The 13,058-nt window shown below is 63.4% G+C and overlaps 1 protein-coding gene across 5 annotated transcripts in view; it reads left to right on the forward strand.

Annotated features, from left to right (window-relative positions):
- Window positions 1-301: 301 nt before the first annotated feature.
- SH2B3 (SH2B adaptor protein 3) overlaps window positions 302-13,058 on the forward strand; it is a 31,952-nt gene continuing 19,195 nt past the window's right edge. For 2 of the 5 annotated variants that reach the window (XM_036014927.1, XM_036014928.1), the window contains exons 1-2: window positions 1,698-1,786; window positions 11,150-11,914. In XM_036014927.1, the coding sequence (XP_035870820.1) occupies window positions 1,712-1,786; window positions 11,150-11,914 (840 nt within the window). In that variant the 5' untranslated portion in view covers window positions 1,698-1,711. Of the gene's footprint in view, window positions 702-1,697; window positions 1,787-11,149; window positions 11,915-13,058 lie in introns of those variants that run through there. The other 3 variants (XM_036014929.1, XM_028528156.2, XM_036014930.1) reach the window with 2 other exon arrangements.

The raw sequence follows: 13,058 nt of genomic DNA on the forward strand, positions 1-13,058 counted from the left end.
TGGTCTGCGGGCGCTACGTGGGTGGGGCCAAAGTTGCTCCGCCCCTCGGACCTTTCATTCCCTTCTTTAGGCTGCGTGTTGCGAAATCGGGTGGGCGAGATGTGGGCGTGGCCTAACCAAGCCCCTCCTGTTGCCGGGCCCGCGTTGGAGACGCTAAGACCAGGCCAGCCAGGGAGAAGCGAGTTGATGGGCGGGGTCAGGTCCGGCCCGAGCCCCCTCGGGCTCAGTCTGGCTCGCGGTTGACATGGGCGGAGTTCGTGTAGCCCCGCCCAGGCCCCGCCCAGGCCCCGCCCCTGCCGTGGCCGCCCTCCCCCGCCGGGCTGCGCTCTCTCAGCCGGTTCCTCTTTACATAACGGCGCGGGGCGGCATGGGCTCGGGCCACCGCCTCCGCCCGGCGGCCCGCCCGGACTATCGCGGCCCGCGGTGGCGACGGCGGCAGCAGCAGCAAAGTTTCCCCGGCGGCGGCCCGGGGGCGCATCCCCCCGCAGCTGTCAAGCTCTGGCGGCGGAAATGATGAGACGCTGGCCATTTTCCGAGCCCGGGTTTCCTGCCTGAGCCCGGCTTGAGCGAGCCGAGAGCCAGGAGCCGGCGCGCAGAGGGAACGTGCCCGGGGCGGGGGCCCGCCCGCCCCCTCGGGATTTCGTGGGGCCAGGGGCGCGCGACGCCATGGGCCGGCCGGGCCCGGACCCCCTCTCTCTCAGGTAAGCCCGCCTTCCCAAGCGCTCGCGTCCTCGGGGACGGGAGGGCTTTAATGGGGGAAGAGGAGGCCCGTGTCCAGTTCTGCTCAGTGTCTGCGCACTCGTACGACAGCCTGAAATGTTGTCCTGCAGCTAACTCGAATGGGGGCGTTCCCGGGGTGACCCTTCTTCAGCGCCTGCGACACCCTCCCAGTGACACCCCCACCCACACACGTGCTGGGGATGTAATGGGGGTAGCCCAGGCGGCGAGGGAGACACCGAGAGGGTATGGCCAACACTGCCAGTCCGCCTCTTTAGCAGCCCAACCCGTTGAGGGCAGCAGTCCCCCTCAACTTGTGATCGGTGAGGAAGGGTCGGGGGTCACCGCTAGGTACCTTGAAAGTGAAAGTTGTCCAGCTGAGGCTGTGAGAATAGGAGAGCCCTCCAGCCTCGGCTCACTCCCTCTCCCAGGCCAGGCCATGTGGCTAGGAGAGTAGCACCCCGATTTTGGAAGCCCCTCTCCCCACTCCTTGCACTGTGGGGGTAAGCCGGGTCAGATGCCCCCATGCCACTGAATTTGGAGGTTCACAAGGTTTAGGGGGTCCTAGAGCCCAGGTCTCTTTGGCCAGGGACCCTCACAACTAGGACCTGGGGCTCCAGGGGAATTATCCCACCAAAGAAAGGGTGGGGTGGGGTGCGGGGCGTTGGACTGATAGGTCAGCAGGGCTGGGAGGGTGTTTCAGAGGCCTTCCATGCCCAGTGAAGAAACCCCTCCCTCCCTTCGGCCACCAGGGCTTTTGGAATGATGGGGACTGCATTTGAGGAACTGCGTGTGCCTGTCCCGCTGCTGCTTTTTCTCTTTAGTTTCCTCATTCCCCTGTTTCTCTTCCCCATTCCCGGGGCCACGATGATGTAGGTGAGGAGGTCACTGCCTGCAGCTGGGGGCCTCCAGGGAGGGGCCTGGCCAGGCCGGACCTAGGGGGAGGAAGTGAAATTGGGGTGTGGGCAGGGGCTTGAGAGCAAAGGGCCTGGCGATGCAATGTCTGCAGGGCCATGGTCCAGCTTTGGGGGCAGGAGGGGCTGAGACCCGCGCCCCCTTTGCCTGGGAGGTGAGCATCCCCTGACACCCGCCCGCTGCCAGGCTTAGCTGGGGCCGCCAGCCCATTCCGCATTCCCACTTGTAGCCCAGCCACGGGGCCCCTGCCAGGGCGGTGGGCGCATAGGTCTCCAGGGCTGTGGGCTCGAGTCGTGTCTGGATTTCCCGTCACTGACCTGGCCGCCAGAGCGAGCGGAAACAGCTCTGGCGGCTCCTCAGGGCCTGTGGGGGCTGGAGACCCAGCCCTAATAGGGGGAGAGCAGGCAGAGGCCGCCTGGGCGGCCTGGGGTCAGTGAATGAGAGGCCAGGGCCTGTTGGGGAAGCTGGAAGGGTTTTTAATACACTTTTTCTGAGCCTTTTCCCACAACCCCCCTCGGGGAGGGAAAACCCTTCTGAGCCAAAGGGTGAACATTCCTAGAACTTGTTGGAGTCCCTGCGGGCTACAGAGGCCGCGGCAGGGAAGGGGGCTGGACTGAGGACCTTCAGGGGCTCAGCAGTGGCAGAGGAGTGTCCTGGAGGCTTAGATTCGATTCTCTCACCGCCTCCTTTCCAGCCGAGGGTGGGGGCAAGTGCTGACACTGGTGAGCCTCAGTTTCCCATTATGTTAAATGGGGTAACAGCAGGTTTGTGGTAGAGACTTCAGGAGCCAGTGTCTGAGAAGCACCTGCTGCCTGGCAGAGAAGGGGTTCAGTTACAGGTGGAGGTGGCAATGTTATCGTTGCCATCATGAGTGTCACCGGCTGTGGGCTGTGGAGTGTTTGTTGGTGGGTGCCTTGAGCACCTCCTGCATGGTCAGCTCCGGGCTCCCTGAGTCTTGGGGAGAAGAATTCTGAAGACTCAGGCAGGTTGCTCAGATGGTGCTTCCTTGGCTATGAGACCTTGCTTAGCCACACCAGCCTCGGTTTCCTCATCTGTCAAATGGGAGAGTACCTGCCTCTTAGCGCCCTTGGGACCACACATACGTGAATTCACCAAGTGTTTACAACTGCGTGACCAGGGGGAGGAGGGGCGATAATGATGAGATTGTTGTTATACTGTCTGTCCTGGATGTGAGCTCTGCTTGTTCTCCTATCAGGTCCTCCCCCTCCCCGCTCTTCTGGACGCTGGGCACGAGCCTTCTCTGATAGGGAGAACTTTATTTTTTTTAACTTTTATTTTATTTATCTTTTGGAGAGAAGGGAAGGAAGGGAGAAAGAGAGGGAGAGAAACATCGATCAGTTGCCTCTTGCTGGCCCCCAACTGAGGACCTGGCCTGCAACCTAAGCATGTGCCCTAACTGGGAATCGAACTGGTCACTTTCGGTTCACAGGCTGGCACTCAGTCCACTGAGCCGCACCAGCCAGGGCTGACAGAACTTTCTTTTTTTTTTCTTTTTTAAAAAGATTTTATTTATTTAGTTTTAGAGAGGGAAGGGAGGGAGATAGAGAGAGAGATATCAATGTGTGGTTGCTGGGGGTCATGGCCTGCAACCCAGGCATGTACCCTGACTGGGAATTGAACCTGCGACACTTTGGGTCACAGCCCGAGCTCAATCCACTGAGCTACACCAGCCGGGGCTGACAGAACTTTCTAATACAAGTCAAACTCTGCCCGAGACCAGCAGGTGCTGGACGGGGAGCCCTGCTGCAGCTCAGCCTGGGGGCCCCCTGGGATGTCTGGGTCCCAAGGTGCCACCCGGGACCTCCTGGATGGAACCTCTCTTTGGGCAGAAGGGGGTGGGGCTGGAGGCGCCTCCCACTGCCTGTCCTGGCACCCGCCCACTTTGAGTGGCAGTGACAGGGTGCATAAAGCACTTAGTACTGGGCCCTGGCACTTAATAATAATAGTTATTATTATTATTATTATTATTATTTAAATGAGAGGCCTTTCCTGTTAAGTTGCCAGTTCTCCCTGGTAGCAGCCTGGGCTTTGAAGCCAAATATGGGCTCTGCCAGCCTGTAGCTGTGAGGCCTTGGGCAAGTGACCTGACGCCCTCCGGCCTCACCTGTCCGTTGAGGGCGGAGAATCCCAGCCTCTCCAGGTTCTGTGAGCCTGTATGTGGGCTCATATTCTAAGCGTGTGAGCCCGGCAGAGTGTTGGGGGTAATTTCTAGGGCTCTGTGACCTTGGGCTTGTCCCTTAACCCCCCCTGAGCAACAGGTCCCCTCCTGTAGGTCATGGGAGTACACGTGACTTCACAACAAGGTTGTTGCGAGAAGAGGCAGGTGCGGAGCCTCGCGCACAATCAGCGCTCGGTCAGCGTGGGCCACTGCTGCTAATGCCCGGGGGAGGGGCTGGCACTGAATCGCCAGGTTCCCTGGGAAAGGGTCCCTAGGGGGCCCTGGCTGTGCGGCGCTTGGGGCCGGGAGGGGCAGGAAGCTGCTTCCATCTGGCAGGCAGGAGAAGCCCGCCTGGTGGAGTCCGAAGGTGTAGTGCCAGTTGCGAGCTCGCAGCTCCCCCTCCTCCCCGAGGAAACTGAGGCGGGCAGGCCGCCCAGGGGAAGTGACTCAGCTGGGGTCACTAGCTGAGTCAGGCCTAATTGGACCCAGGAGCCCTGCACCCCAGCTCCCTGGCTTCCGGGGGCCTGAGGTCCCTTGGGAACCAGGCGGGTCCAAAGGCCACAGCTGGATACTGCTTGCTGGGGCCCCTGAGGCCTGGGTGACCAGCTCTCCTCGGTCAGGGCTCCAGGGTCCCCCGGCCGCCACTGGATGCTCAGCCCCGCGTCCTTCCTCCCAGCCGGGGCAGGGGGCACTTCCCCAGGAGAGCAGGTCCTCCCGCCGGCGTCCCCGGCTCGCCCAGGCCGGAAACACGGCAGCTGAGCAGATGGCTGGAGGATTTTTCCTCCCACGCCACCCTGTCAGGGGTCGGCAAGGGGGGCCGGGCTGCAGGCTTCCTCGCGAGCCAGGCCTGGAGCCTCTGGGGGCTGGCCCGGATGTGGGCCCCCACCCTGGCGGGCCAGGGGGAGGCTGCCGCTGCCCCAAGCGTCCCCAGGGAGGCCTGGGAGGGAGGAAGTTTGTGCCCTGCTCACCGGGAGCTGACTCACAGGGCGCCTGACGGTGGGGGGTGGGGGAGCCCGGCCTCGGGGGCCCGGGGGACTGGAGACGGGATTGGCGGAGGTGGACACAAAAGGGCCCTTGGCAGGGAGTCTGGCCCTGGAGAGCTGGCACTCCGGCGGTGTCGTGTCACAGGAGGGGCCCAGAGAGGGTGACGAGTGTGGGGAGAGGCACAGGAGTGGGTGGGCTTGAGGGCACCCCTCCTGAATCGCCCCAAAGCAGCCCCGCTGGCGGGGGAGGGGGAGCTTGCTGAGCTGCTTCCCCTCGTGCAAGTCAGTCTCACCCTGCTCTCCTCGGCCCCAGGGCAGTTAACCAGGAAAAGTCGCAGGCTGGGACGGAGAGGGGTGGGGTTTGGGGAGCACTGCCCATTCTTGGGGGGTGGGGGGATGGCCCCTGTCGTTCCCCCGCCTCCCCAAGCCCTGCTGGGCCTGGGTGTCAGTCTGGGGCGGGGGCAGAGGAAGCAGGGGGCATTTCCGGTCTGGCAGACTGTGCCTGTCTGATAAATGTCCCTGAGCGTGAGGGGACCCAAGAGAGTGCATCAGGGCCCCGCCGGCAGCCCGAGGGTCTAGGGCAGACCCCACCTCTCAGCCTCCCTGGGGCCCCAGAGCCTTTGTTCCCTACTCCCCAGGGCTGCTCCACTGGGGGAGCTTGAGTGTGTGCAAGGGCCGTGGGCCACCGGCCCGGCAGTGTGTGTTGGGGTCCCCCCAGCTCTCTGGGCCTCCCTGGGCAGAGGGTCTCAGCTCCTGGAGAAGTTGGTGGTGTGGGTGGGAAACACAGAAGTGCTCCCCGTGGCCTGGAGTCAAACCTGGAGGCCTCCCCAGAGGAGGTGTCTCTGAAGGTTTGAGACTTCCTGCCCAAACATCTGTGAGCTGGGGGCAGGGCTGCTGGGGACCTGAGGGAGGGTGGAGGCTCTGTTTGGCTCATTTTAACTCCGTTTACCACAATTTAAAATATCCTCCCCACACCTTGGCAGGTAGAGTTCCCACAGGTGGGTAGGAGCCTTCTCTGCACCTGGGCCCGATAGTTTAAAGGGACACGGTAGCTTGCCGAGATTGCATTACCCGGGGTGGTAGGATGGGGGCGAGCCTGAGAGCCCCATCTCAGGGGTCACGGCCCCACGCCCAGAGCCAGGGCTCCCAGCTGTGTCAGAGCCTGACCTCCTCTCCCTGACTGGGCAGAGGCTTGAGGGTCCCCTAGGATGGATATGCTTCAGTGAGGGGGACCAGACAGCAGGCTGAGACTTCGGGGCCCTCACCAGGTCGCCCTCCGCGGGCACTCCCGTGGACACAGTGGTTCTGACGGTGGTTCTGAGTCCGGGGTCCTGGGTGGCAGACCGCCCCCTAACACTGCCCCTCAGCCGGGCCACAGGAAGCTGTCTCCATCTCCTTGTGTTTGCGGTGGGGGCTCGGGGGTGGGGTGCCAGGAGGGGATCTTCTGGCATCACCTCCTCCTCATCCTCACCCTGCTGTGGCACTGGGGAGTCCTGGGGCCCTCCCCCACAGCTGCGGAGTCCCTGTCCCGGAGGCCAGACTGAGCAGGTGGAGGACCTCTGGGCGTGCAGACCCCTCTGGGTAGAAAGCTGTTCGTCCCGCCGGCTGCCCAGGTTCCTGAATGCTGTGGTCGGGGGGCTGAGGTGCCCAAACATCCCTCTAACTCCTGCTCCACAGCCTCAGCCTGGGGGCTGCTGGGAACCCCCAGGTGGTGAATCATTGCTTTCTGTCCGGAGCTTTTTAGCCCCTGACCCCAGGGTTGGCATGATCTGATCAACTGCCCTTCCTCCTGGCTTGGCACCTAGTAAGTGCTCAATAAACGGCCGCCACCTGAGCCGAGGCCCAAGACGGAGACTGGCTTCCCATGGCCTGGCTGCCTACAGCGCCAGAAGCCTCCTGGCACCGCCGCCTCCTTGCTCTGGGCCACAGCTGGCCATTTCCTGCCTGGAGCAGCCGCCTCTCCCCTGAGAAGGCCTTTTGTTCGGTTCCCGTGATGCCCCCGCCCTGCCCACCAGGCCAGACTCTCCCTGTGGTTTCTCCTGGCCGGCAGGCCTGGCCTCCTCGGGAGCCGGCCCTGCTCCTCCCTAACAATAATCGTAATAAAGTGGCCATGGCCATGCGTTTCTGGAGCCCTGCGCCAAGCACCCCGCAGACATCAGTCCTTAGAATACTCCTAGCAGATGCCCAGAGAGCATCAGCCCATTTCACAGGTGGAGACACTGAGGCTCAGAGGGGGAAGCCCCTCTTCTGCAGCACCTGGCAAGGAGGTGACCCCGGTTTTGGTTGGCAGTTCCACCACGGAGAGGTCATCTGGGTGGGGGTAGGGGTCTCGGCGGGTTCCTCAGACCCCCACCCACTCACTGCCTTCTCTGTCGGCCCTCCTGGGTCAGCGGCGTGGCTCTGGAGTGCGCCATTTGCAGCCTATCCGGACCCCGAGAGTTCACTAATTCACACAGCTGGCATTTCTGAGTTCCCGCTGTGGCCGGGCCCTGGGGAGCAGGCAGGGCCGGGAGGGCCTCTCAGTCCGCTGGCCGCACAGCCCTGGGGGAGGGAGGTAAACGGTAGGCAGCAGGGCTCCTGTTCACTGAGAGTGACTGGGTTCTAATCCCAGCCCTGCCCCTCGCCGGCCCCGTGAGCCGGGGAGAGCCACTCCTCCAGCACCTCGGTTTTCTCAGCTCTAAGTTGGGCGTGACTCGGGGACTCCCCCTCCGACGGGGGACGGACGAGAGAAGAATGCGTCTGCCGCAGAGCAGGGCACACGGCACGGGCGAGCGTCGCCTGTTTTGTTTCCTTGCTTTCACCCTGTGGCTATTTCCCTGACCCCCTGGTGCGCTGGGGACCGGGAACTGAATGGGACCTTTATGCTCCTGCCTGGGTCACACTCATCCATTCCACAAACACTCGCTGGGAAGAGTCTTCTTTGTGGGGTGCATTCGGCACCCACGGGCGTTTCGGGGGCGCCTCCTGCCGTCCATCCTGAGCTGTGGCGCCTCTCTGTGCCTCAGTTTCTCCAGCTGTGAAATGGGGGCCGTTGTCGGCCCTACCTCTGAATGCCGTCATGAGGCCTGGCGGGGGCGGGGGGTCCTCGTTTTGCCAGGGCAGTCAGAAAAGTGTGTGCGATGCAGCGAGTGCTCAGGACACGTCACTCTAGGGGAGAAGCCGGAATGCGGGCCGTGGCGAGGAGGGGGCCATCCATCGCCCGCGCAGGGACGGAGCCCGGAGTGGGCACAGCTGTGCCGAGAAGGCTCCTGCTAGGGTTTGGCCCCACAGGTGGACGTCGAGACTGACACGCAGGGGCGGCCAGGGACAGGTGTTCCAGGCAAAGGGGCGGGCAGGCAGGCAGAGGCCCAGGGTGCACAGGAGGTGGGCTGGCCCATCGGTGGGCGCCGGCCGCCGCGTGTCAGCCGGAAGAGTGAGAGGCTGCAGATCCCGCCGGCCTCCTGCATGTGTTCACTCGACAGGAACTTGCTGAGCCCCTGCTCGGTGCCGGGAGCTCCTGCTCGGTGCCTGGAGCCGCCGCCGCAGAACGGGGAGCCCCTGGCCTCGTGGAGCTCAGTGTGGTGGGAAGACAGGCGCCCATCACACAGTCGTAGCTGCCGAACGGCAGTGTCACGCTGTGCGGGGTTGGTGAGTTCAGGGGGGCTGCCCGCCTGCGAGCAGGCGGGGCTGCAGGATGCCGGTGCAGTGACCGCCCAGAGGCGGCGGGGGCCGGTGGGGGCCGGGGCCTGGCGTCCGAGCGCTCTAGTCCCCAACCTGAGAGGACAGCCCTGCCGCGCCTGTGTCAAGGCAAGCTGCAGGGCTGGCCGGGGCCCAGGACACCCCCACGTGCAGGCGCAAGCCTTCCGCTCAGCAACGGGGCGTGGGTTCTCAGGGCGTGACGGTCAAGGGCATGTGTGGCTCCTCGCCCTCCCCTCTGTCCGGCAGCTTTTGCTGCCTGCCTACTCGGTGCAGGGAGCCTAACGTGTGCGGGTGCTCAGCCCTGGGCTGTCTTGGGTGTCCTTCTGTGACCAGCAGCGGCGTCACCACCGTGGTCTGGAGATGGTAGGGTGACAGAACCCCAGTTTCTGGGCTCAGGTCTCCATGTGAGCCCCCTTTTTAAGGACTCCTCATAGCCATTGTATGAGGCCGATACCACACTGCTCCCTGTTTGACAGGCGAGGAGCCCCGGGTTCAAAGAGGTCCAGTTGGGTATCAGGGACCACCCAGCCTGTGTGTGTGTGTGTGTGTGTGTGTGTGCACGCGAGTGTGAGATGCAGCCTCAGGAGAGTGAGCATTTCTGTCTGGGTCTCCGGCACTGCTGCATCCCCAGGTCCTGGCACAGTGTCTGGTACATAGTAGGCCCTCGGTAACATTTTGGGGGGCAGGCAAATAAGCGGCCATGATTCTGTGTCCCCCAGTGGGGGCTGGAGCGCAGCCGGGTCCAGCTGGAAGGAGGCCAGTACTGGTGGTGCCCTGGGGTTCAGCACCGCGGACAGCAGAGGGTGGGGGGCTTCCGCCCCTCAGATGGGCCTGAGGAGGGACCTGAGGGGCGGAACGGAGGGGAGCCCCAGGCAAAGGTCGGCTGAGCAGGAAATACCTTTGCACCTTCCCTGAGTCTAGGCAGTCTGTCCCTCTCCATTTGTGGCTTTGTGTTTATTGGCAGCAATACACGGTCCTTGTAACATTCAGATAACAATAAAAACAGCCAGCCCTTACTGTGCTTTTCCTAGTCTCTGAGGCCTTTACATTAACTAACTCAGTTCTCACAACGCTCCAGTGAGGCAGGCACAGTCATGGCCCCCACTGTACAGACGGGGACACTGAGGCAGGGAGAAGCTGAGTAACTCACCCAAGGTCACACAGCTAGTAAGTGCCGGCGCTGGGCTCTGAACTCAGCCTCCCGGCTCCGTGTTTTTGGGTTCTGTTTTCAAAGGGGAGAAGCATCAAGTCTGAATACCTGTGCGTGGGGCATTCACATAGACCAGAAGTTCCAGAGACAGGCCACACTGGGCGTCTGGGACGTTCCGGACGCAGGAGAAGGGTTGGAGCGGTTTTAGACTTCAGAAGGGAGAATGGGTGATTGGCAGGTGGTTGAGGAAGAGCCGGACACACCTGGCAGGAAAATCCTCGCGAGGAGACAGGAACCACGGGACGCGGGGAACCGTAGCGACGGGCTTTGTGTTGTCAACCACACCTTCTGGCGAAGAGTCGCCACGGTCGTCCTGGGTTACCTGTCGCCTGCACCCCAGGTCTGGTCCCTCGGCCACAGAGGTCGCCACAGTTTCTGGATGGGTTTGCTCCAGCCACGCCGTCCTCGCCCACCACGCACACGCATCCACGTGCCCACGAACGCCGGCAGTGGGGTTCCGTGCGTGTGTCAGCAGGACCACGCCGCGTGCATCGCTCTGTGGTTTGCTTTGTTTGCCTCGTGGTGTCCCCTGGAGATCTCGCCGAGGTGGCGGCACCGGTCTCCACATCCTCCCCCACTACTGCAGGAGATCCCAGCCTGCAGGTGCGCCACGGGCTCCGGCCGAAGGGCAATGGGGCTGTGGCAAGACAGGAGCCTGAGGTGTCCCAAGTTACAGCAACAGGCTGAGAGTGAGGGGTGGAACAGCACCTCTGTGGGCCAGCGACGGCCAAGGCCTGCTCTCGCGTCTGTGGGTCTGCTGCCACTGAGGATGGGTTTCCAAGGGATTATCGAGCCCCAGGAGCCTCGGCTCCTGATTTACACATGAAGTTTCTAATGCGTGTGTGTGTGTGTGTGTGGGGGGTTGCATCAGCTTTGTCTGTGGCTGGTGTAAATCCTTTCAGACCAGGCTTAACCCACCCCCACCCGCCTCCACCCACCCCCACCCTTGTGGTATAAAAACCTGTGGGGACCTCCAGGGCCAGGACCCAGTGGCCCCCCCCCCCCCAACCATGCCCCCGGACCAGCCGTCCACGGCTTCTCCTTTCTTCCCTTTTGTCTTTGGGCCTGGCAATGGCCTAATAAACCTCTTTCTTTTAAAAAAGACTTTCAGCCACGGGAGGCTTAAATTTTTGCTTAACAGTTGTATCTACTTTTCCCCCATTTTAAATGTTGGGCCGGGAAAGGTCTAGCAGGGGGTTGTCCTGAGACTTCTCTTGAACACTTAAAAGTGGAATTACTGGGTCCGGAACTGGGACCCGGCCACACTGCCCTCCAAGAAGGCGGTGCCGCTTAACGGTAGCCGCAGCTTGGTACGGAAGCGCCCGTTTCGTTGCATCTCTGCGTTGCGAGGGATCTTCGATGGCCGGTGTTGGGCTTGGTGAATGACGAGCCCCCGGCGGCGGGTTTAAGAGGTCCGATCTCACCTGTGTGCTCACTCCCTGCTGCCTGTTCCCACCTGTTTTTCAGCCCGGCCGCGCCACCTGCATCTCCGCCATGAACGGGCCCGCCCTGCAGCCCTCCGCGGCTTCCTCCACGCCCTCCGCCTCCTCACCCACGAACGCGGCGCCGGCCCCGGCCCCACGGGGCTGGAGCGAGTTCTGCGAGCTGCACGCGGTGGCCACGGCGCGAGAGCTGGCCCGGCAGTACTGGCTCTTCGTGCGCGAGCACCCGCAGCACGCGCCGCTGCGCGCCGAGCTCGTGTCGCTGCAGTTCACCGACCTCTTCCAGCTCTACTTCTGCCGCGAGGTGCGCCAGGGCCGCGCGCCCGGGCCGCCGGCTCGCGACTACCGGGAGGCGGGCCGCGGGCCCCCGGCCAAGGCCGAGGCCCCCCGAGCCGAGGCGGGCTCCGGCCCCGCCGCCCCTGCCCTGCCCAAGGCCCGCAGCTCGGAGGAGCTGGCCCCGCCGCGGCCGTCCGCGCCCTGTGCCCTCCAGCACCTGCGCCACAGCCTCCGCCACATCATCCGCCGCCGCTCGGCCGGGGAGGTGCCGGCGGCTGGAGCCGCGGGGGAGGCCCGGCCCAAACCCGGCCTGGCCAGGAAGTTCCTGCCCTGGAGCCTGGCCCGAGAACCGCCGCCCGAGGCCCTCAAGGAGGCGACACTGCGCTACAGCCTGGCCGACGAGGCCTCCATGGACAGCGGGCCGCGCTGGCAGCGCGGGCGGCTGGCCCTGCGGCGCGCCCGAGCCCCGGAGGGCGGCGCGGACCGCGTGCTTGAGCTCTTCGACCCGCCCAAGGTAAGCAGCCGGCGGCCTGCGCTCGGCGCGGGCGTGGGTGGTAGCTGATGGGGTGGGACCTCGGACTTCCAGCAGGTGGCCGCCAAGTGCCCGGAGGGAAGTATACCTTTTCAAAACTGAACTTTCTCTTTGAGAACCACCTGATGTATGGAAAAGTCGCTAAGACAGTGCCGAGTCTCCCTGCCCACGGCGCCCAGCTCCGCCTGATGCAGCGCTACTGTGTGTTCGCCACAGGAGCCCGCCCACCCTGGTCACTACTATTAACTGAACTTGGCGGTCACTCTGGGTTTTGCCCGTTTTCCCCAAGGTCCCATTTCTGCTCTGGGGTTGGATCTAGTCGTGAGGCGCCTCTAGTCGTGTGGCTGTGACGGGTCCTGTCTTTCTTTTCTTGTTTGTGGCGACCTCCACAGTGTTGAGGCGCGCCCGTCAGCGATTTTGTAGACTATCCAGGGACACCCCGAGTCACCTGGGCCGTGGTAGGCTGGCCCGAGGTGCTGGGAAACCCTGACCCAGACCGACCTCGACATGCAGGCGGCTGTTTCCTAGGGCGCGGAACCGCTGTGGCACTCCTTTGCACGTGCGCACTCAGGCCCCGATGTGTTGTGGATGTCTTATTTCTTTCCAGTTTTAACAGTTTCGTCTTTTCCCGGTTGCAACTAACTCAATCCCAGCTGCGTCGTGAGACTGAAGGGCCGCTGCTCCACACACCTGTTCCACCCCCACCCAGGTGTGTCGGGTCGATGAGACGTTAATGCCTCTCTCCGTGGCCCAATTGCGTGCTCTAGGGGGCGAGCCGAGCACACGTGATCCAGCCCTGGGGGCTCGCAGGCTGGGTCGGGAGGCAGTTACACGCTCGTGCTAGGGACGGGGCACTGGGCGGGGCGGGGCTGTGGGAGGAGAAGGCCGGCGGGTGTGCACGGAGTTGCAAGTACGGGCTGTGTTCGAGAGCCAGAGCAGCGGGCGGCCCAGCGGGAACCTCGGGCCCGAACCGTGAGCGGGATGGGGTGTTGTCAGCGCTTCCTCTCGTGTGACGAAACCGTCTCTCTGACTTCACCGCGGCGTCGGGTGCACACACCCGAGTGTGGGGCGTGCCCCTGAAGCTCCGTGAGTGTGTGTGTGTGTGTGTGTGTGTGTGGCTCCCTTC

This window comes from Phyllostomus discolor, chromosome 13, assembly GCF_004126475.2.
Source record: "Phyllostomus discolor isolate MPI-MPIP mPhyDis1 chromosome 13, mPhyDis1.pri.v3, whole genome shotgun sequence".
Lineage (NCBI taxonomy): Eukaryota > Metazoa > Chordata > Mammalia > Chiroptera > Phyllostomidae > Phyllostomus > Phyllostomus discolor.